This window comes from Ylistrum balloti, unplaced genomic scaffold (genome assembly GCF_031769215.1).
Source record: "Ylistrum balloti isolate Yb309-2 unplaced genomic scaffold, AGI_CSIRO_Ybal_v1 Utg370020, whole genome shotgun sequence".
NCBI classification, from domain to species: Eukaryota; Metazoa; Mollusca; class Bivalvia; order Pectinida; family Pectinidae; genus Ylistrum; species Ylistrum balloti.
The window spans coordinates 67,398-92,833 of NW_026782088.1; the positions used below are offsets into that span (position 1 = coordinate 67,398).

Here is a 25,436-nt window from a genome sequence, read left to right on the forward strand (position 1 = left end):
CCTAGGGATTATTTTAGAAATGATTTAGTGCACACGAATTAAACATGCCTTTAGTCATGATACATCCATTGTCCATGAATATACATATTTTCCTGTCTAAAGAAAGTTGTAATTATAATTCCACAATTTTATTTCATGTTGTGATATTAATTGGGTTTTTAATAGATTTTGTGGTATGATTAACACAAACGTTCAAGCTCATGCAACCTGGTTTTTAAAAAAATATATGGTGGTTGAAATTACCCATGTGTTGCCAAATTTACTCCTAAAACCTAGCTGACTTCATCAGTTAAGTTGTGTTTGTATGAGAAGCTATAGGTCTACAGACGGTTATGCTAGAAGAATTGGTTAAGCTAACACGACATACGACATGTCCAAGAACGATAACTGAGATAGAAGCAGCTACATTGGATCCGAAGGTGGTCGAAATATGACCACCGTCCAACTGAGAGGTGTGTACTAAAGAATTAAAAGAAAAAAATCTTATAACTTGTGAGCCACGTTTTTAGCGCCTTTGTTTGTATTTGCAAAATGTCATTTTATAAAATAATCGAAGGGAAATGTAGGGAGGCGAGGCGCGGGAACGAAACGGATTAGCCTTGCTCCGTCGCTGTCGTCTGGTCTCGCTCCCTTGCTGTCGCTATTTCGCTTCCTTGTTCGTCTGGTCTCGCCTTCGCTGTCGTGTTTTCGCTCCCTTGCTGTCGCTATTTCGCTTCCTTGTCGTCTTGTCTCGCCTTCGCTGTCGTTGTTTCGCTCCCTTGCTGTCGCTATTTCGCTTCCTTGTCGTCTGGTCTCGCCTTCGCTGTCGTTGTTTCGCTCCCTTGCTGTCGCTATTTCGCTTCCTTGTCGTCTGGTCTCGCCTTCGCTGTCGTGTTCACGCATCTTCACCGTTGCGTTTTGGATGTCTCGTCGTCATGGGTTTTCTCCCTTGCTGTTGCGATCTCGCTTTCTCCCTGTCGCGTTCTCGCTCCTTGGCGACACGATCTCGTTAACATGACAGGATTGTAGCATTTCTCTAGTTAAGTAAGACAATCCAGGTTTATTAGCGATCTCTTCACTTTTTATAGATGGATGGACGGAATTTGATGCTTGTGTATTGTGGTGTGTGATCCACATAGTGTAAAACAATTCATTATACGCGGAAACGTACCAATTCATTTATAAAAAGTAAACTGTTTAATTAATACAAGTGCATGTATTACAAGCCATAAAGCTTAAATACAAACGTTTCATGTTAATTAAAAAAACAGCTCCCGATCCCCTAGATAGATTTCCACAATTAAATGTGTGTGTGTGTGTGTGTGTGTGGGATGAAGGCGGGGGGGGGGGGGGGGGGGGGGGGGCTTTAATTACCTATGAAATATAGAGCTGTTTCTTGTTTTAATTTCCACTTTAAATACCTTTGCACTACCATGAAATGTGAATGTGACATTGTCATTTATCAATGAACTTTTCGACTGAGCGGATAAAAGAAAATTCCGTAATCAGTCACCATAGCCAAGCTGTTGATGCGCACTGTTCAGTTGTCTCGTGGCAATATCTAGTGCGATATTTCAACAAGGTGTGGAGATGTAAATCATGAAGCTAGGTAGTCAATCACGACAGCGTGACCTAGTTTCACTCAAGTGAGTTATTGATTAAGTAAACAAAGATATTTATCATTCTGATGTAAGAGGTAATTAGCTTTGTCCGGGGTTTCTCCACACCCCTATCTAATCGCCCCGTAACCACACAGTTGTACCGAAACACCTCGTGTCAGCACAAGGACGGCAGTGCCAAGATACATCTACCACTCATCACTTTAAAAAAAAAACCAGATTACCAGATAAATACTGAAGACCGACTTTGTTCATTAAACGTATATTTTCTACTCGCGCGCGACGATTCACAATTCATCTCAGAGAACATATTTAGTACGTGTTTCAACTGATATTCTAAAGTATAGTTGAAAATTGGACTGTGTTAATTAATTGGGACTAGTTACATTTTCCTTTCAGCACTACATCGAACTTAATTTATTTTTTAAGTACAAGAGTTATCGTGTGTGATATACTTACAGCTACATAAAAACATTTTAACACACATTTAAGATTCTGTTTTTCACTTCCTTTTTATTGTTAATTTGCCTCTGTTAATCAGTTAATTGGGGACTGTTAAATATTTCTGCTTAGCTCGGTGTTGAGCTTTATTTAAGCTCTCACTTCTAAACATGGAATGTATATTTAAATCTATGTGTGATCATCCCGACACACAACATAAGGAGAGGTATGTAGTTGATGTTGGTGTTTATGCTCATCTCATAGTCTTCATGGCTGGGGAGCTCTTACTTTCGTTCATTTTTAATGTGTTTTCTGTCGGTATCAATATACTTGGTTATATCAAGACGGGGAGATCCATCTTGACATCTTACACAGACTTATATCAATAATTATATCAAACGGTTTTCCATGATCTCTATTTTCTTCAAATGTTGTCTTTCTCTCTTAGGGTCAGCCAGTCACTCAAAGGACAATAACATCATTTACACAAGGTTTATCTTTATGAGAACAAAACACAACAACACTGAAATCGCTGAAAAAATACAAGTAAAATTGTACAATATCCTAGAGTGTCATTAGAATTTACTAATTACTATAAAAACTTACCAAACTTTGATCAAATATTGTTTGTTTTTAAAAATCGAACAAGGAAATACTTTAACCTCATTTCTATTTTGAAGTGACACTTTCGTGGTTGATGGACCGATAAGGATTTAAAGCTTCATCATAATACATACGGTCGTAAGGATGATTGATGACCCGAATTAACGATTCATTAAGTGACCTATGATCTTACCATATATAGTAGTGATCTATTAACCACCTAGTGACAAGACAAACGGACTCAACCTCGGAGTACTTTACATGATTACCAGCTGGCATGCCTTTTTATGGTGGCCTGTCTTTGGGCGACACGTTCTTGTTGGTTTCGAGAACAGTTCAGGACATGCTGCCGTGACCTTCCACCAAGAATATGACCTGACGTGCGAAAACAGTAATTTCTTAAATTCATGTATTGGGCGAGAAATGACTTGATATTCTGCAAATCAGCACGTTTATATTATGTCACTTGTGTAAACAATAAGATGTTGTTGATGGTAATATTTTTGCCTGCAGTGTAAAAGTTTAAAATTGTTTAAGATAGTATCTATACACTGTGCTCAAAATGAATACTAAGTAGTTGTGTAGATTTAAAGATTTGAAAAATGTTTCACTCTCATAGAATCTAGAAAGTATTTCTATATGTCTTATTGTAATATACATGTTTAATATGTTAACTCATAGGAACGAATATGTTTTATCTCGACAGCCACAACGGTATATGTTGCCTTGGGAACAAGAACGGCATATCTGATATCTCACTATCACCACACCAATGATTTGGTCGGTCCAGCAATGAGGACAATCTCACACAACACTCACAACTTGAACATCGAGTACAAAGCATAGAACATGTTTTAGAGAACGATAATCTCACACAACACTCACAACTTGAACATCGAGTACAAAGCATAGAACATGTTCCAGGAACGACAATCTCACACAACACTCACAACTTGAACATCGAGTACAAAGCATAGAACATGTTCCAGGAACGACAATCTCACACAACACTCACAACTTGAACAAGAACAAAGCATAGAACATGTTTTAGAGAACGATAATCTCACACAACACTCACAACTTGAACATCGAGTACAAAGCATAGAACATGTTCCAGGAACGACAATCTCACACAACACTCACAACTTGAACAAGAACAAAGCATAGAACATGTTCCAGGAACGACAATCTCACACAACACTCACAACTTGAACAAGAACAAAGCATAGAACATGTTACAGGACCGACAATCTCACACAACACTCACAACTTGAACAAGAACAAAGCATAGAACATGTTTTAGAGAACGACAATCTCACACAACACTCACAACTTGAACATCGAGTACAAAGCATAGAACATGTTTTAGAGAACGACAATCTCACACAACACTCACAACTTGAACATCGAGTACAAAGCATAGAACATGTTTTAGAGAACGACAATCTCACACAACACTCACAACTTGAACATCGAGTACAAAGCATAGAACATGTTCCAGGAACGACAATCTCACACAACACTCACAACTTGAACAAGAACAAAGCATAGAACATGTTCCAGGAACGACAATCTCACACAACACTCACAACTTGAACAAGAACAAAGCATAGAACATGTTTTAGAGAACGACAATCTCACACAACACTCACAACTTGAACATCGAGTACAAAGCATAGAACATGTTTTAGAGAACGACAATCTCACACAACACTCACAACTTGAACATCGAGTACAAAGCATAGAACATGTTTTAGAGAACGACAATCTCACACAACACTCACAACTTGAACATCGAGTACAAAGCATAGAACATGTTCCAGGAACGACAATCTCACACAACACTCACAACTTGAACAAGAACAAAGCATAGAACATGTTCCAGGAACGACAATCTCACACAACACTCACAACTTGAACAAGAACAAAGCATAGAACATGTTTTAGAGAACGATAATCTCACACAACACTCACAACTTGAACATCGAGTACAAAGCATAAAACATGTTCTATAGAACGATAATCTCACACAACACTCACAACTTGAACATCGAGTACAAAGCATAGAACATGTTTTAGAGAACGACAATCTCACACAACACTCACAACTTGAACATCGAGTACAAAGCATAGAACATGTTCCAGGAACGACAATCTCACACAACACTCACAACTTGAACAAGAACAAAGCATAGAACATGTTCCAGGAACGACAATCTCACACAACACTCACAACTTGAACAAGAACAAAGCATAGAACATGTTTTAGAGAACGATAATCTCACACAACACTCACAACTTGAACAAGAACAAAGCATAGAACATGTTTTAGAGAACGATAATCTCACACAACACTCACAACTTGAACATCGAGTACAAAGCATAGAACATGTTTTAGAGAACGACAATCTCACACAACACTCACAACTTGAACATCGAACAAAGCATAGAACACAGAGAACGACATCTCACACAACACTCACAACTTGAACAAGAACAAAGCATAGAACATGTTCCAGGAACGACAATCTCACACAACACTCACAACTTGAACAAGAACAAAGCATAGAACATGTTTTAGAGAACGACAATCTCACACAACACTCACAACTTGAACAAGAACAAAGCATAGAACATGTTTTAGAGAACGATAATCTCACACAACACTCACAACTTGAACATCGAGTACAAAGCATAGAACATGTTTTAGAGAACGATAATCTCACACAACACTCACAACTTGAACATCGAGTACAAAGCATAGAACATGTTTTAGAGAACGATAATCTCACACAACACTCACAACTTGAACATCGAGTACAAAGCATAGAACATGTTTTAGAGAACGATAATCTCACACAACACTCACAACTTGAACATCGAGTACAAAGCATAGAACATGTTTTAGAGAACGATAATCTCACACAACACTCACAACTTGAACATCGAGTACAAAGCATAGAACATGTTCCAGGAACGACAATCTCACACAACACTCACAACTTGAACATCGAGTACAAAGCATAAAACATGTTCTAGAGAACGATAATCTCACACCACAACCATAACAAGAACCATGAGAACAGAGATGGCGGCGCAATTTCACAGTCAAATCTCTCTCTCTTTTTTCAGTTCAATTGATATCAAGGGAGGACTGCAGATCTCGGTAGTTTATGTGTTTGTATAACATATATTTGCCGAGTAAACCTCTGTCTTCCATGTGTTAAATTTTGCTAATTTGCTTATAGATTTTATGAGGGAACCATGATGCTTTGGAGCTAAGAACGTGTAAGAAATAGTACAAGAGGAAACTCAAAAACATGTATGTCAACAGCTTCCTGAAGGCCAACTATCTTACATTTCAGTTAAATCATGGCACTGTCTTCGGGATGACGTTGTATTTGTTCCAAATCATACCTTTAAGTATATTGTCGATCCCTGGAATATGTTCTATGCTTTGTACTCGATGTTCAAGTTGTGACTGTTGTGTGAGATTGTCGTTCCCTGGAACTGGTTATTGTTGACCTCTGCTACCTTTAACACTGGTTATTGTTGTCCTCTGTTACCTTTAACACTGGTTATTGTTGTCCTCTGTTACCTTTAACACTGGTTATTGTTGACCCCTGTTACCTTTAACACTGGTTATTGTTGACCCTTGTTACCTTTAACACTGGTTATTGTTGACCCCTGTTACCTATTACATAGCTTATTGTTGACCCCTGTTACCTATTACATAGCTTATTGTTGACTCCTGTTACCTTTAACACTGGTTATTGTTGACCCCTGTTACCTATTATATAGCTTATTGTTGACCCCTGTTACCTTTAACACTGGTTATTGTTGACCCCTGTTACCTTTAGCACTGGTTATTGTTGACCCTTGCTACCTTTAACACTGAATATTGTTGACCCTTGTTGCCTTTAACACTGGTTATTGTTGACCCATGCTACCTATTATATAGCTTATTGTTGACCCCTGTTACCTAAAACACTGGTTATTGTTGACCCTTGTTACCTTTAACACTGAATATTGTTGACCCCTGTTACCTTTAACATTGATTATTGTTGACCCTTGCTACCTTTAACACTGGTTATTCTTGACCCCTGTTACCTTTAACACTGGTTATTGTTGACCTCTGTTACCTTTAACACTGGTTATTGTTGACCCATGTTACCTATTATATAGCTTATTGTTGACCCCTGTTACCTAAAACACTGGTTATTGTTGACCCTTGTTACCTTTAACACTGAATATTGTTGACCCCCGTTACCTTTAACACTGATTATTGTTTACCCTTGCTACCTTTAACACTGGTTATTCTTGACCCCTGTTACCTTTAACACTGGTTATTGTTGACCCCTGTTACCTTTAACACTGGTTATTGTTGACCCTTGTTACCTATTACATAGCTTATTTTTGACTCCTGTTACCTTTAACACTGGTTATTGTTGACCCTTGCTACCTTTAACACTGAATATTGTTGACCCTTGTTACCTATTACATAGCTTATTGTTGACCCCTGTTACCTAAAACATTGGTTATTGTTGACCCTTGTTACCTTTAACACTGAATATTGTTGACCCTTGCTACCTTTAACACTGGTTATTGTTGACCCCTGTTACCTTTAACACTGGTTATTGTTGACCTTTGTTACCTTTAACACTGGTTATTGTTGACCCCTGTTACCTTTAACACTGATTATTGTTGACTCCTGTTACCTTTAACACTGGTTATTGTTGACCCCTGTTACCTATTACATAGCTTATTGTTGACCCCTGTTACCTTTAGCACTGGTTATTGTTGACCCCTGTTACCTTTAGCACTGGTTATTGTTGACCCTTGCTACCTTTAACACTGAATATTGTTGACCCTTGTTACCTTTAACACTGGTTATTGTTGACCCCTGTTACTTTTAACACTGGTTATTGTTGACCCCTGTTACCTTTAACACTGGTTATTGTTGACCCATTTTACCTTTAACACTGAATATTGTTGACCCTTGTTACCTTTCACACTGATTATTGTTGACCCTTGCTACCTTTAACACTGAATATTGTTGAATCTTGTTAACTATAACACTGGTTATTGTTGACCCTTGCTACCTTTAACACTGAATATCGTTGACCTCTGTTACCTTTAACACTGAATATTGTTGACCCCTGTTACCTATTACATAGCTTATTGTTGACCCCTGTTACCTTTAGCACTGGTTTTTGTTGACCCCTGTTACCTTTAGCACTGGTTATTGTTGACCCTTGCTACCTTTAACACTGGTTATTCTTGACCCCTGCTACATTTAACTCTGGTTATTGTTGACCCCTGTTACCTTTAACTCTGGTTATTGTTGACCTCTGTTATCTATAACACTGGTTATTGTTGACCCCTGTTACCTATTACATAGGTTTTTGCTGACCTGTTACTTAAAAAAGTAGGGTTTGTTAACCCAGGTACCTAAATGTGGGTTATTGTTGACCTCTGTTATCTATTAAACAGGCTATGGATGGCATGAATTACCCATAAGATGGGTTAATGTTGACTCCTGTTGCCTTTTATGTGGGTTATTATTTACCTGTTACCTATAATGTGGGTTATTATTGACCCCTGTTACATATAACATGGGTTGTTGTAGATCCTAGACATCTAGAACATGGGTTGTTGTTAACCCTAGTTATCCAGAACATGAGTTATTACTGAAATTATGTAAATTTTGGGTTATTGTTTACCCAATTTCAAATAAAGTCAACCCCATTTAAAATAAATTGGGGTAATTGTTGACATGTTACCTATAATGTAGGATAATGTTTACCCGTCATGTCGAACTTGGGTTGATGTTGATACCTGTAACTTTAAGGTGGGTTATAACTGATAATAGTTACATAGAAAGTGGGTTATTCTTGACTCCTGTTACCTAGAGCCTAGGTTTTAGTTGACCATTGTAATGTTAACATTGGCTTTTGTTGACCTGTCACCGATTGTGGAAGTCACAGACAAACAAACAAACAAACAATCAGTATGTTTGTGACATGTTTAATATAAATATATATTTGGTTATGCAGTGCTTTGAAAGTGGATACAATAAAATGAATCAACTGTGTTTTGATAAAATTTCAAAATCATGATAAGCTGTACATATATCAACAACTCTATTATGGTTATAAATTAATCCAGTATCAAACAAATTTATAAATATTGTGAAATTGGTTTCTGATGTCCACTGTATATCACGGACTCCAACCAGCTTCAATCTTTTTCTAATTATTGAGAAGAAATCTTTACAATTGTCACTCTCGGAATAACAATATTTGTTTTCTCAAACCAAAAATATTTGGAAAAATAAAGCACGTTTAAAATTCTATTGACAAGTTTAAATGTGAGAAGCTATAATAAAATCTTTTAAAAAAATCACTGACATCAAATTTATCAAGTTTGATCTTATCTTAATTCATTAGATGCTGAACACAAAAACCAAGGTGGTTATAAAACAATAAAATGGACACTTAAAAAACAGGTTTAAGAACACATATTGTCAAAATTTCCCAGCACCATCACAGAGAGTATCTACATTGTTTATGTACTCTATAAAAAATATTGAGCCTGGTTTTTCACACTGTGACATAACAAAGATAACAATGCATTATGCGTTGTGTTGAGGAACTGTCCGTGGTAAAAACTGTCCTAGACTAATAAGGAACATTCCTCAAAGTGATTTTCGTTTGGTTTGATACACATTCATGTTTATGAATACATTTTGTATATCAGAACTAGTTAGACAAATGTTTTGTGACTTTTTAGTGTCTAAATCCAAGAATTGACTTTGGTGGATCATTACCTACTCATACTGAATGCATAATGATTTTATCATTTTGTAGATAATAGCATAGCCGAAAAGCCACATTGATATGATAACCATTCCATCCACTTTACACTTCAGTTTATATAACTCCACTGGTCACATAAAAGTGGCAAGTAGCAGCTGAAATGTCACAAATTTTCTTACCAGTTGTGATATATGAAAATCTATAAATATATGCAAACCTTAGAAAATATTTTACCGAAAATACTTAACAATCTTACTGTAATGATCTTTATTTCAATTATTTCCTTGGCACAAATATATGAAAATGTATGGCACATGCCTCTTATTTTGTTCACCTTAAACTGAATTATATCTGAATCTGTAATCATACAAATACTTGACTCACTGCTAAAAAATTTTGTATATTGTTAACACCTTTTCACTTTAAAAATTGCACCTGTTTTGGTTGCAATATTTGACGATGATTTCATAATTTCAACTGTTATTCAGTTTTAATCCACAGAACTTCCTTTCTCATCTCTATGAAATTTGTATAAAAATGCTAATAAGATCCATTCTTTCATCATTATGATTTAAATCAGTATTTGATGTCAAAAAATTATCTATTACTAAGATGTGTAGATGAATTTCAGCATCACATATATACTGGTGAGTGTTTCTACCTATGACTGAAAACTAATGCACTTTCAATGTCCTACAAAGGTCAACTGGTGAACTATGTAGGATATTGAATAAAGTTTGTAAATACTTTCATATCTGAGTCTTTGTGTGGCTTTAGATGAAGAGAAATTAAACTGACATTTCAAAATTGTTTCAAGAATGAACATGGAATGAAATTATAAACTTAAACCAAAGAATATTGTCATGTCAACACGCCTTATAGAAAATTCTGTGGGGAGCTGAAAATATAACACAATAATATAAAAAAAGGCCCTTGTTACCAATTCAATGCAGAAAAATATGATGACAGTGACAATGTTTCAACTGCTGGTGGTACATAAAGAAATATCAATATATAGCAAAATGAACTGTGTTTTGGTCCTTAAATAGAAAAGAAATCACTACGCGAAAATGATCTATCTTATCCTTGGATCACTGCTCGATATCACAGGATCTGATTGCTATGTAGACGAGATGTGAAAATAAAGATCGCAGAGACTGTTAATACCTGACAAAACAATAGTGATGTCTCATCACAACAATAACGATTGTACTGATGACAGATCTCTGTTGAGTCGAAATATAAAAACAACACTGGCATGAAATTCGGATAAAAAAGGCCCTTCTGTGTTGGACTCAATCCTATTCATGATAATAATGAAGTTTGTTAGCACCAGAAATATTCCTATTTCATCAATTAGATACATATTGAAATACCTGACATTCACTCTTAATGGGGATAGCCTTTTTACCATGTAATGACATCAACAATCTCCATAGTGTTATTGTGAAATTGATTAAAAAGTTTCCTATGAATACTGTTTAGTTGTTCCATTTCCCTGGGCTTTATATTAAGACTTTTTTTTTTAACCAGGAAACAATAAGCGTGTGATTTTTCCTTTTATCACAAAATTTATTACAAAACCAATGTAAATGTTGTTTAATGGTAATTAATTATGCAGGTTAATAATTTTGTTTATGTAGCATAGAACAATCAGCATTCAACCACGTAAAATTTTTTACTTTTAAGTAATGATAAAACAAAAGAAATAAAAATTAGTTTTTGAAGAAATGTGGTATTTGTCTTCCCAACATCTGATGAAATGACTAAAAGTTGAAAGGTCTTTCTGTACTCAGTGAAAACATATACCAAATGATCTCATTTAAAAAATCTATAAAATGGCAAGAATGAAGAAAATTCCCTCCTATTGTAAATTTTTATAGAAAGCTTTCCTATCCATTATAAAAATATATAATTGAATGATATGAAATGGATATGACAGTATATACAACACAGATATAAACCAATATTTTCCTTGGGTAAGTGTCAAATTTAAAGCTTTCATTCTGATAATAAACCTTTTGCTGTAGACCCTGGAATTGCGCTCATATATACCAGACCAGGTAGGTGAAGAGGACCCAGTTGAAAGATCAACATTAACTGCTATACAACAATAAATACATACCTTATATGTGACATTCTCCCAATAAATGCATTTACAATTTAGAAGCATTTTCCTGAAGTGGGGGACTAGAACATCGATAGTATAACTACAGGACCAATATGATGTATTCTCGAATTCAATATTCTGCATTGAAATTAAAAAGATGTATTTAAAATGATTATTCACTAAGTGGAACAAATTCTGTAGGCTTCATACTGGTGAAATCCTAAATAAAGTTTGTGTTAATAACTTTATGTCACCAAACAGAATGTTAAATGGGAGTGCACAGGGCATAAGTCAAAATATCTGTAAGCTGGTGTTTTCTCAAGCTATCTAATTTTTTTGCTAGTAGCTGATTTTACCATTATGCTTCAAATTTTACATTCCCATCCATTCAAACAATAAATTTTACAGCACATGTGTCAAAGATCCTCAACAAAATCTGTTGATATGTTGCCCTAATTTCAATGGCTAAATGACAGCACCTTCGTTAAATTGAATCACTTTATTATCACTGAATCAAAACCAGCACCTCTATATGATATTTATGTAAAACAGTTGATTCTTAACAAGTAATTATTGCTATGTAAAGGTATTCCATGATCAGGAATAATGATAAAATATAAATACCCTGTCACTTCAAAATATGAGCAAATTATTTTCATTCTACAGGTAAGATAGATAAAAAATGTGACCAATTATGATTTTACACTTACAAGTATAATACCTTTTGGCAGATAATTACTGTCTACCATCACAGTAATGCAATGATAACCTATTATGACAAAAGTATATTGTAGCATAATGCTGTGCTAGGTATTTGTTGAACATTACTTGATCACAGTTTGGTCCAGTAAACCATTATTATCACAGTAGTTAATTTACAAAACTTACTTACAATACTTGCTTTGGAGAAATCAATGTTTAGTAAAAATAAATCAAAAGAATATCTGAACAATCAACAAAGCATATAAAAAAGACATTTAACATGAATACACATAATGATAACACCACCAGTCCTGTGTGTATTTCCTCAATCAGTCCATGCCAGGCAATAGCCCATCCATATCTACTGCTGTTGAGCAGAATCACCAACAAATATAATTCATTGTCCTCCAACCTGCCCATCAACTAGCATAAAGGCTGAATTTCTACGTAGTGTAGGATAAGTATGGTATATAACAAAATGAGAAAAGTAGAATTTAGATGCTGAAATACACTCTTGATGGTAGTACTATATCATTCTTCAATGACATCTCCTATATCTATGTTTGAATTTTGATTTTCACGACAAAGTTGATTATCTCTTCACTCAAAATACCTACTGGAATCACAAACAAATAAGTGAATGTTTCATGATGATCTAGACAAGAGCTACCATGAGAATGGATTTCAACTTTTGTATATTTGTGACATAAACTCATTTATTTATATGGCACATCAAAAAGTAATAAATTGTCAATGACCATTAAAAACATGACATATAACATGTTTCCTATACATTAGAGTATACAAAAGATACATCTTTGATTAGTGTTTATGTAGGACATAAATTACACACAAGTTATTACTCTATTAGATCATACAAAATATCAATTTAAAAGAAAGCTGGGTGCATCCTGTTGTAAAACTGTTTTAAATTTAAAGGATAATATCAACACTCTCTTGCTCTCTCAAAAAAACAAAAACAGTATATGACATTCTTAAGCAGTAATATACACAGCAGCAGTGTGTGGACTAAGACACAATATATTGGTTTTGATTTAAAAGAGATGACAACAGTTTCACAATCAGTTATTTCCTGTTCATTGACTTATTTGTATGAACAGGAAATAAAGATTAAAACCCTGACAGTTCAGATGTCTTATATTAAAGAGTGGTCTGTTCCAGTACGACAGGACTTCACCCATCGGAGTCGGTGACCGTGAAGTCTGAACTGTGACCAGACTGCAAGCTGAATGGCAGCACACAGAATAGGAATGTAAACAAGAAGATTGAAGCAGCCTTGTCGGTACTGTTCCAGACTACTTTGTTCATCGTGACTGTTGCCAAGCTGCAGAATCTTGTTACTTGTCTGGAAAATGTCATGACCTGGAAAAGGCACACATCATTTCCATCATCTGTTTGGTATAAATACACGGTTTATTTATAACTAAGATGTATACTTATCACATAAAGTCTGTATTTTTTAAACATCATAGATAATTCAACACATAATCAAATTGCAATTGATTATTGCAAGAAGCAAGATTTAAACAATTCCACCTCATATATATTGTATACTTATTAATAATCACATATTTTGTAGTATTTCATTTCAAAACACACATATCTAGATACCACTTATTATTTTTAAGATATCCCACCAATCAATCCATTTATTCCAGTAAATGAAGTTAAAATCATCACATATTACACACCATCACTAAGTAGAGCAAATCCCTAGCCTCCACTCTCTAACTGGTAATATGCATTTGTAATATCTATCAAAAACATTTTACATACTTGCCAACAATTTTCAACACTTCCATGGAGGAAATTGCACTTTTGAATCTTCAGGTCTAAAATGAATACATTCATATATTTTCTTGAAACACTAACACCTGAAAACATCTAAGCTGCTGTTTCTAGAGAACTTTTTAACATCATGAAAAAGAAGAGATTTACAGATAATTCCTTTATGATATTCAGGCCCGAAATAAAGTCTTGCTCCTGAATAGGAAAAGTAGGCAAGAATACTTATGTTAAATCCGCTCACCTGTCTGCATTGATAGTAGCCACATTCCAACCAGTGGTGCTAGTGTCTGGCCTGGTTTAGACAGCAGTGCAGTACTCCCAAAAATCAGGGCAGAGACTGCCTTTTTTCGGTTATGAAGAACATAGTCTTCATCCACAAGGTCACTGATCACCAAGTTTAATAGTTTACAGGTTCCCTCAGTAAATACACGGTTGCTGGGGAAGGAAAGCAATGAGAATAGTTATAAAAATTAAAACAAAGTCAATCAGAACAAAGCATTACATTAGAGTAATATGGAAGAATCAAACCTTCAGTGACATTCCTGGCACATTATTTTCTCAATGACACTGAAAACGGACAATCAGGATAACTTCTGTCATGGAACTTCACTCTCTGAATTTTCTACATCAAGTGTCTGAGTATTGGTTAACCTCAATATGGAAAAAACATTGATTTACCTGGTTATGAAGAGACATCAATTTACCTGGCAAAGAAAAGACATCAATTTACCTGGCTATGAAGAGACAGAGCAGCCACAAATTCTTGGGTCCCATGAAGAACATGAAGAGGCTAAGAGAAAGTTTGATGGAGAACAAGATTTGTATGACTTTGTACACACCATACCGCTTACACAGCTCTAGGAAGAACAGATTATTTACATGGGGTGCCAGGAAAGATATACCTGTAAAATAGAAAATGTGGATACCATATATATATATATATATATATCCTACTTACATTCTTTTCATTTATCTTAGGAAAGACGTTTATAACCCACAGAAAAAACCCCTTCATTAAAGAATTTGGATCTCTCTACTTCTAAGTGATCATCAGAAGGATGGTGTTTACCAGTTGTCTATCAATCATTAACATTCATGGTCTATCAGCTATAACTGTCTGTGTAGGAAACAATAGCATAGTGGAACATTTGTTATAGGATTTATCAGAATCTGTAGTCATACAGAGAAGAGTAGCAGGATGTCATGATCCCCACCATCATCTTAGTCTTTGGAATGATACATGGACAGTACAGGACCCAATTATGACTTGGTTTATGGACCAATGTTCCCTTCAGCATCATATGCATACTGACAGGATCCAGGTTCTTATGTGTGATTAGATCTTAAAAGGTAAAATGGAACCTTATACCCTGCCAGATATTCTGACAGGGATCTTTGGACTATATACCCTGCCAGATATTCTGACAGGGATCTTTGGACTATATACCCTGCCAGAGATTCTGACAGGGAACATTGGACCATTTATCTGACAAAGATTCTGACAGGGAACTTTGGACCATATATCTGACAAAGATTCTGACAGGGAACTTAGGACCATATATCTGACAAAGATTCTGACAGGGAACATTGGACCATATACCCTGACAGAGATTCTGACAGGCAACTTTGGACCATATATCTGACAAAGATTCTGACAGGGAACTTTGGACCATATACCCTGACAGAGAACTTTGGACCATATATCTGACAAAGATTCTGACAGGGAACATTGGACCATATATATGACAAAGATTCTGACAGGGAACTTAGGACCATATATCTGACAAAGATTCTGACAGGGAACTTAGGACCATATATCCTGACAGAGATTCTGACAGGGAACATTGGACCATATATCTGACAAAGATTCTGACAGGGAACATTGGACCATATACCCTGACAGAGATTCTGACAGGGAACATTGGACCATATATATGACAAAGATTCTGACAGGGAACATTGGACCATATATATGACAAAGATTCTGACAGGGAACTTTGGACCATATATCTGACAAAGATTCTGACAGGGAACTTTGGACCATATACCCTGCCAGAGATTCTGACAGGGAACTTAGGACCATATATCCTGACAGAGATTCTGACAGGGAACTTAGGACCATATATCCTGCCAGAGATTCTGACAGGGAACTTAGGACCATATATCCTGACAGAGATTCTGACAGGGAACACAGAGATTCTGACAGGGAACATTGGACCATTTATCTGACAAAGATTCTGACAGGGAACATTGGACCATATATCTGACAAAGATTCTGACAGGGAACTTTGGACCATATATCTGACAAAGATTCTGACAGGGAACTTAGGACCATATACCCTGCCAGAGATTCTGACAGGGAACATATCTCAATATAACAAGACTGAAATACAGACACAGAAAGTAAAGGACCATATATCCTGCCAGAGATTCTGACAGGGAACTTAGGACCATATATCCTGACAGAGATTCTGACAGGGAACTTTGGACCATATATCTGACAAAGATTCTGACAGGGAACTTAGGACCATATACCCTGCCAGAGATTCTGACAGGGAACTTAGGACCATATATCCTGCCAGAGATTCTGACAGGGAACTTAGGACCATATATCCTGACAGAGATTCTGACAGGGAACTTTGGACCATATATCTGACAAAGATTCTGACAGGCAACTTAGGACCATATACCCTGCCAGAGATTCTGACAGGGATCTTTGGACCATATATCTGACAAAGATTCTGACAGGGAACTTTGGACCATATACCCTGACAGAGATTCTGACAGGGAACTTAGGACCATATATCCTGACAGAGATTCTGACAGGGAACTTAGGACCATATATCCTGCCAGAGATTCTGACAGGGAACATTGGACCATATATCTGACAAAGATTCTAGGACCATATACCCTGCCAGAGATTTTGACAGGCAACTTTGGACCATATACCCTGACAAAGATTCTGACAGGGAACATTGGACCATATACCCTGCCAGAGATTTGGACAGGGAACATGGGATAAATATCCTGCCATATAACAATCCCTTTGTAATGATCTTGATCATGTTCAAAAATTCAGTCTAAAACAACTTAATCAAGCTATGATTATTGCGAGTGATAATGTCTTTATGCTTACAAGGATTGCTGAAAGCATGAAAGTTCATTTACCCTGGAAGAGCATCAATGTACTTTGGCAAAAACTCAAATATTGACACATACAATAGACCAGATGCCTAATCAGAAATTCAGAATATTTCTCTACAGTATAAGAAATCAGACTGTGGTCACATTCTTTCCTTTTTTTAAGTAATAACTTACCAATTAAGAATGATCCAAAACTTGAGCTCACAGAATTTCCTAATAAATTTTCCAGAAACAACGGAAAAAAATTGCTATTGAAGTGACAGTGAAAAACCTGAAAATATACAAGATGGTGTTGGTGTTGAAACAAAGCAAGTGAGAATGAAAAAATAAATACATTGTAATGAAATCATGTGTAAAATAAAATCAGTGTAAACAAAATATTTATTTAGTGTGAATGAAACAAAAACCAAACATCTATCTTCATTGTTAATGAAATGCCAAATCAGTGTTAACAATATATTAACAACTAATATCAGTGAAAATTAAACTGGTTACATAAATATCATGAATATGTGTCATTCTAGATACTTGTTGTACATGAATTGTCATGAGGTGTAACTTTCAGAGAAATCAGGAGAACAAAATACAATGTGATTTCAGAGTAATCAAAGGAGGCGGTGCCAATCTCCATGTAAACTTTTTGAACAGTAAGAATTCAAATGCACTTTCAAATAAAATTTCCAGGCTTATTAATGTGGTTCCACATATTCTATCCAGTTTATCGGTTTATCTTTCTTTTTCATCCCTGTAACTGGTGATTCACATTGTATCCTAAGTAGTGACAAGATTTCTTTGTCTCATCTGCTAATTTGGTTTCTTTTAATATCACATGGACACATGTACTTAAATTAGTAATTTTTAGGATACAAATTGAGATACAAAGGTACATATCATATTTGAATCTGGCACATTTTTGTGGGATTATGGTAACCCATATTTGAATCGGCGACATTCTTGTGGGACTATGGTAACCCATATTTGAATAGGTGAGATTCTTGTGGGACTATGGTAACCCATATTTGAATCGGTGACATTCTTGTGGGACTACGGTAATCCATATTTGAATCTGTGACATTCTTGTTGGATTATGGTAACCCATATTTGAATCGGTGACATTCTTGTGGGACTATGGTAACCCATATTTGAATCGGTGACATTCTTGTGGGACTATGGTAATCCATATTTGAATCGGTGACAGTTTTGTAGGATTATACTATCCCCTGTGACATTCTTATGGAACTAAGATAACCCATCTTTTGGAAGTCAATAATGTCTCTATGAAATCGGACACTTTAAAGTTTGAAAATGATATTGATATTGAATCAGAATGACATTTTCTACTTAACCATGTAACAGAGTGTGTCCTTATCTAACAGTTTTTTGGGGGAGGAGGACTATCTGTTAATAGACCCAGGACAAATATTGAAACTGGATAAAAGTAACAAGGTAAAGGATGAGTTTATCACAGGAAGTGTTATCACATTTGAAACAGAGAAAGAAATTTGATCACCTTTTAACCATACAGAGGTGACCAAGTGTTTTAAAGAGTTTACATTAGGGAGCAGAGTACCTTCATAAGAAATTCACCTAAAGAAGCAGGGCAACTCTAAAAAGAATTCATATCTGGGAGCAGAGCATCTTTATAAAGTGTTCACATCAGGCAGCAGAGCATCTTTATAAAGTGTTCACATCAGACAGCAGAGCATCTTTATAAAGTGTTCACATCAGGCAGCAGAGCATCTTTATAAAGTGTTCACATCAGGCAGCAGAGCATCTTTATAAAGTGTTCACAGCAGAGCATCTTTATAAAGTGTTCACATCAGGCAGCAGAGCATCTTTATAAAGTGTTCACATCAGATAGCAGAGCATCTTTATAAAGTGTTCACATCAGGCAGCAGAGCATCTTTATAAAGTGTTCACATCAGGCAGCAGAGCATCTTTATAAAGTGTTCACATCAGGCAGCAGAGCATCTTTATAAAGAATTCACATCAGCGTGCAAAACATCTTCAAAAAAGGTTCAAATAAGGCAGCAGGGTATTATGAAAAAGAATTCTCAACATGCAGCAGAGCATCATTATAGAGAGTTCACATTATGGGGCACGGCAACTTTTATCAAGAGCTCACATCAAAGAGCAGAGCATCTTTAGAAAGAGTTCCTGTCATAGAGTAGGGCATCTTTAGAAAGAGTTCAAATCATGGAGCAGGGCATCTTTAGAAAGAGTTCCTATCATTGAGCAGGGCGTCTTTAGAAAGAGTTCTTAGCAGGGAGCTGAACATCTTCATAAAAAGTTCACATCAGGAAGCAGAGCATCTTTATAGAGATTTCACATCAGGTAGCAGGGCATTTTTATAAAGAGTTCACATCAGATAGCAGAGAATCTTTATAAAGTGTTCACATCAGGGGGAAGGGCATTTTTATAGAGTTCATATCAGGGAGCAAGGCATCTATATAAATAGTTTATATCGGACAGTAGAGCACCTTTATATATAAGTTACCTGAATAAGATTCATCATCGTAAACCATATAAAATTTTGTTGGTTCCAAAGTTGTGACAGAAAAGTAGTGATTACAGGTTTTTCAGTTGGACTGGAGTCATCATACTTGTCAAATCTGAAAAAAAACATTGGAAAATCTGGATTTAACAAGTAAATGTGGTACATCATCATTTGTTAATAGGATCTAATCAAACAGATCCTAGATGAGAGCTTTTTGACAGAAAATAACCTTAATGTTTCGGCAATGTATAAACTTTCTAATCTGGTGTTATCTATAAAGAAATTTAATACTTGTTGAGATTAAATAGCTACCCATAACACAACTTCAAAATTACAAGTTTTTGCTTTTTCATGTGAATAACAAATTTGACTAATTATATAGCTATAAAATAGAAATGGAAATTTCCATAGCAACCAATATCAATGTTAATATAAACTTATTTTCTTATTGCATACCTGTTACTCCAAGAGTCATCATAGGAGAAAGATTTCTTCAATGTTTTAGTTCTTTCTTGTTTCATCAAATTTATAGCCACAACAAATCCAATGAATGAAAAAATAGCCAAACAAGAACAAAATATTCTAAATGAATGAAGATTTTCTTTACTCCAAACTGAGTAAGAAAAAAAAACAGAGGCTGATCCTAATGCACTGAAAAGAGAACTCATTGTGTTTAGCTGTGTACGTTCCCTAGCTGATACAGCCAAATCAGCTAACAATGATGAATGATGTAAATCCACAAGAGTAAGGAACCCATCATACAGACAGAGGCAGACTACAAACTGGAGACCAGGAAATCCCCATGGAAACCAAAATAAAACAAAAGATAATGCCAATAAAGGCCCATTATACATAAGTGCATTCAGGCGGTTCGTTACAATTTCTAAGGCACTGCTAGCACTTTCAGAATGTTTTTTTGTTGACAGATATTGCTTATCACTCAGCCATCCAAAAAGTGGATCATTGAAGGAATTCCATATTAGAAAAATTGTTTCTCCAATCCAGAATGACATCTTGTCAATTTTATAAACAGAAACAAACAAATCAACATGGTAGAGGAGAAATATATTGTTAAGAATGGTTTGGAAGAATGCCATGGATCCATAGTAAAACTCTACTCTACCCACAAGAGGCCATTGCACAAACATCATTGTAATGGGTAGGATGCTGAAGTTATGAAAATTTTATGACATTTTTTTAACTTGAAGTTATATCAAGAACCCCTTAATCAATCATCAAAAATGGCAAAAATATAGCAGCTCAGATCCAGTAACACTGCTGAATCGTAGAAATGACATCTTCTTATTAATAAGTATGTTGTCAATGTCTTTTGCAGTAGTTAAAACAAGATGGAAATTTTCACAAATATTGGACAATATACACCCAGATGCATTATTCTTGATTTTCAGCCAATGACCACTCAGCAGACAGAGGCACAGGAAGGACAAACCTAAAAATAAAAAAAATAAGAGATGGATGTATGATAGTATAGAATATTGAATGAAAAATAAAAATGATCAGGCGTTTTTTGACCATCCCTATTTCCTTATAAATTTTTTAAAAAATGTGTGTTTCCTCACCATCCCTATACTTTTGCCATGAACCCTGATTCTTTTTTTTTTTTATTAACATTTCAGCATAAAACACACTCTAAAATGTCTGTGTTGATTTTGCTGATTTTTGGTCTCCTGCTGATCCCTATCATGGTTTTGCTGATGTTATTTATTAAGTGCACACATATGCTAAAAACATCATGAACTTTCACTATAAGCAAAGGTGTGATAAGATGTTCCAGATCTCTTCTGAACGTGATAACTCTGCATTGCTTTGACAGATATTACCAATGTTCTATGTGTTATCTTTTTATATGCAAAGAAGTGGGTGTATATAGAAATATCCTTGTCTGTCTGTCCATCTGTCTAGAACCTTATAAATGCAACTCCTCCTACACTGTTCAATGAAATTTCATTGAGACTCGTCACTTGATAGGACTTATAACTTATGAGTACATGTTGCCTTACTAGCCATGGCTAGCGAAAATTTCCCTTAAATAAGAGTGTCCTGTTAGAAACCATTCCTTAATAAATATGTAGTATTTCAGAAATAAATGGCAAACTGAAGCGAACCTCATTGCAAAAAGAAAACCAAACACAAAACGCACCTACCTAACGTCCCTACCTTTTCAGGCAGAGACAGGTAACCGATTTTTTCCTCGTGGTTGTTATTGTAGAAATTTTCACGGTTTTACTTAAAACTTGAAACAGAAATAATGATATCTTTTTCATTTAATTCAATGGGTCTCTGTTTAAAATACCTCATACTCGATTAACTGATTCATTACTCAAAGCAGTGATTGTCACCGCGAACTTACACTCGAATGCAAACGAGTTTTACTGGTTTTGAATATTGATGCAGTATATCAATTATCACACAGGTTTTTACATTGAAGCAAGGACAAATTTACTTTCGGCTATAATCTTACCATTTCCACATAGAGAGATTACACTGCCAGCTGTTAGACAGTTACATCAGTGTTATATATCAGGAACGGAACTCAGCCCCGGATATAGCTCAACGTCTTCTAATCAAAAACAGCGACACGGACGGGGAAATACAAATACGGAACATATATGATTTACTTTATAGTTATTAATTAGTTTCTGATCATTCAAGAATATATTATTATTTGAAAAAAACTTCAGCCGACCATTCAGTCACTGATATATATAAATGATTAACTGTTGATAACGTTTCATCCAATAACTTGATTTTCAAATTTAGATAACACTTATATATGTATATATAGTCAATAGGTTTAAACAATTACGTTCACTCATTAATTGGTACTTACAGCATATGAAATAAAATTGAAAAAATACAACTTGTAATAATTTGATTTGATGTTATTTAACGACATTTTATCATGTATGGAATAAATTGTTATCTTTTGTTAAATCTACATGGTGAATGTGCGATATTTCCACATTTTTTTAAAAAAAAGATTAAAGCCATATGCAGTACGATATCTGCTTACCGTTTCGTCACCTTAGTGTACAGAGGATTATAGTACTTCGGAAATAAAGGTGGTCGATTCCTTACCATCTCGTACAATAAGTGCGTCAGTGCTGGTACGATTCCGGACACTGGTCATTTACCCGATGTCTGAAATTCAGACATGAGACTGAGTTATCATCTTTGAAAGTTTTAGGTTAACTTCGACACAATACAAATGTTAAGACTTTTCACATTCACATCTACAACAAAGGGCTTGACATATGTGGTAAACCTTGGCCAAATTTGAATGGACGGTTAGTTTGAACATATGATTTTTGCGATATAAATAATATTTTTTTGTCTAGTGTTTGTTCGAACCCAGCTTTATCCATATTTAATAACGTTTTCAGAATGTTCAAACACATCGAACCTCATCGAGGCGCAAATCCAGAATTTCGGGAAGGAGGGAGCACACAATTTTTTAAACTGGGAAGTCTCCCGTTCCATCCGTCCTTTTTTCTGTATAGTTGCCGACTCCGATACTACCATTTTCCTTGGATTTTATTTGTTTTGTATTTCTATATGCGAAGAAAAGTCACAGAAAGCCACAGAAGTGTAACCAATCGTGGGTAATGGGCCCTTTAACCCCACCCCAATGAAAATAATAATAATAATGAGAGAGAGAGAGAGAGAGAGAGAGAGAGAGAGAGAGAGAGAGAGAGAGAGAGAGAGAGAGAGAGAGAGGGGGGGGGGGGGTAGTGACGGTAATATTTCAAATTGAATTTGAAAAAAAGTCATTATTTAAATTACTAGAAATAGTTCTTAGTCGAGCATGCAATATATCAGTTTTGCGGGGTTCGGATAGAATTTTTAAAACTGAATAAAAAACACTCTATCTAATTTCGCGGACAGTGGCATAGCAAATGTTTTAGAAGTGTAAACTTTCAAGAGAGGGTCCAGGAGCGAAGTGCAGTAAAAACAAACGTAAGAAAAAAAATCTCACTGGAATTCGAGTGTATGCTTAAGCTTAGCAGCGTATATTATTGCTACGCCACTGGTTATATTGTGAGTTTTTTTTACACTAAAGGAGGCAAAAAAGAAGATAGATAATTAGGTGTGAGTTTATTACTTATTTTGTAGAAGAACTGTATTTTCCCTCGTTCAGACCACTTTCGGTATAAGGAGATTTCTGCTGCTAAACGCTGGTTAACATCTAGTAATTCGAGCGGATTCCAACTGAAGTTTGTTATTTGATTGTGGACTGTTTAAGTCCGTATTCTGTTACCTGGAAATTTTATGAGGACAGGATGTTTCCCTTTCGTTTGTTTGTTTGTTTGTTTGGTTTTTTTTTCAGAATTCTGTTGGTGTGGGATGATGATTAGCTCCGAATATACCTACTTCCGTTTTCTCCTGGAGGTTTGTGGATATTTCTGCTTCCGTTTTCTCCTGGAGTTATGTAGATATTCCCACTTCCGTTTTCTCCTTGAGTTATGTGGATATTTCTGCTTCCGTTTTCTCCTGGAGTTATGTAGATATTCCTACTTCCGTTTTCTCCTGGAGTTATGTAGATATTTCTGCTTCCGTTTTCTCCTGGAGTTATGTGGATGCCGAATATAAAGTACCTAGATGTTGAGTCAGAATTCCTGTTTGTTACCGTGAAATAATTTGTACGAAACGCATAAAAAATGTCGCAGACATTTAAAAAAAAGTTGTCGTTGTTGTTGTAAAAAAAAAAAAAAAAAACGATCATATAATAACGTTCGAGAAGGGTAGTAGAAAATTGTCTCCAATTATTCAAAGTCATAATTTAAAAAAAAAATCAATAAAATGAGAAGGAAAGATGTAGGAGTAGAGGAGTCGTATGGGATAAGGGGATCTGTACTGATCTAAACATACCTAATTGATCTGACGTCTACTGAACAACACAGGATAGCTGACACCTGTGAGGACACCAGTGATATGATAAACCTGTCTGTTGTTTTGACATATGATTAACATTAAATCAGTTATATTCGGATCATTTCTCATGTGTCACTGTGACTTGAACTGTACTGACCCAGTCGGTTATTGGAGGTTCAAACTTTCAATCATCCTCCATTCCAGGGGTTACGATCACTTTCGCTCTCTGCACTCATGGAACGTGTCATGGAAAAATTGAAGGCACAAGCGAGAGATAATTTGTTTGGTTTCAAGATATTTTTTTTTACCAATTACAGGCTGAAAAGCTCCTTTTGAAGATTACAAAGGGGCGACCCCAAATATCAAAGCCAGTACAACATACCGCTATTCAATTATTATTCAATAAAGATAGAAAATTAATATTTAGGTTTGCGAAGAAAATTATTTTAACGAAATAATATGAAAACTAGCGCTTCCCCGACAATACATTTTACTTAATTAGTCTTGGCTTCAGATAACTATAGTGTTAGTTCTATTCAAACTGACACATAAACTAACCAGCAAATACAACACGCGCAGTTTTCACACAAATGAATGCAAAAATAACGGATTTTACCGACAATTAGTACCACGCTTGTCATTTAATTGACCAATAGTGTAAACTAATTAGGTTTTACCTACCATTGATACAAACACCAATATAACAATGACAATGAATATATAATTACCTAATCTATCAACAGTACAAACATTACAAAGGTGGCCAAACTGACCAGTAATACTATGTATATAATGCACCTGCCCGTTCTGGATAACTGTTG

The 25,436-nt window shown here is 35.5% G+C and overlaps 1 protein-coding gene across 1 annotated transcript; it reads right to left on the reverse strand.

The window, feature by feature from the left end:
- Window positions 1–8,653: 8,653 nt before the first annotated feature.
- Window positions 8,654–22,246, reverse strand: LOC132548628 (transmembrane protein 180-like). Its single transcript, XM_060212501.1, has 7 exons — window positions 22,205–22,246; window positions 20,179–21,172; window positions 19,723–19,837; window positions 17,400–17,496; window positions 14,812–14,983; window positions 14,323–14,516; window positions 8,654–13,655 (listed from the first exon to the last, which is right to left on the reverse strand). The coding sequence occupies exons 2-7, from the start codon at window positions 20,871–20,873 to the stop codon at window positions 13,429–13,431; spliced, it is 1,500 nt and encodes a 499-aa protein (XP_060068484.1). The 5' UTR covers window positions 20,874–21,172; window positions 22,205–22,246; the 3' UTR covers window positions 8,654–13,428.
- Window positions 22,247–25,436: the final 3,190 nt, after the last annotated feature.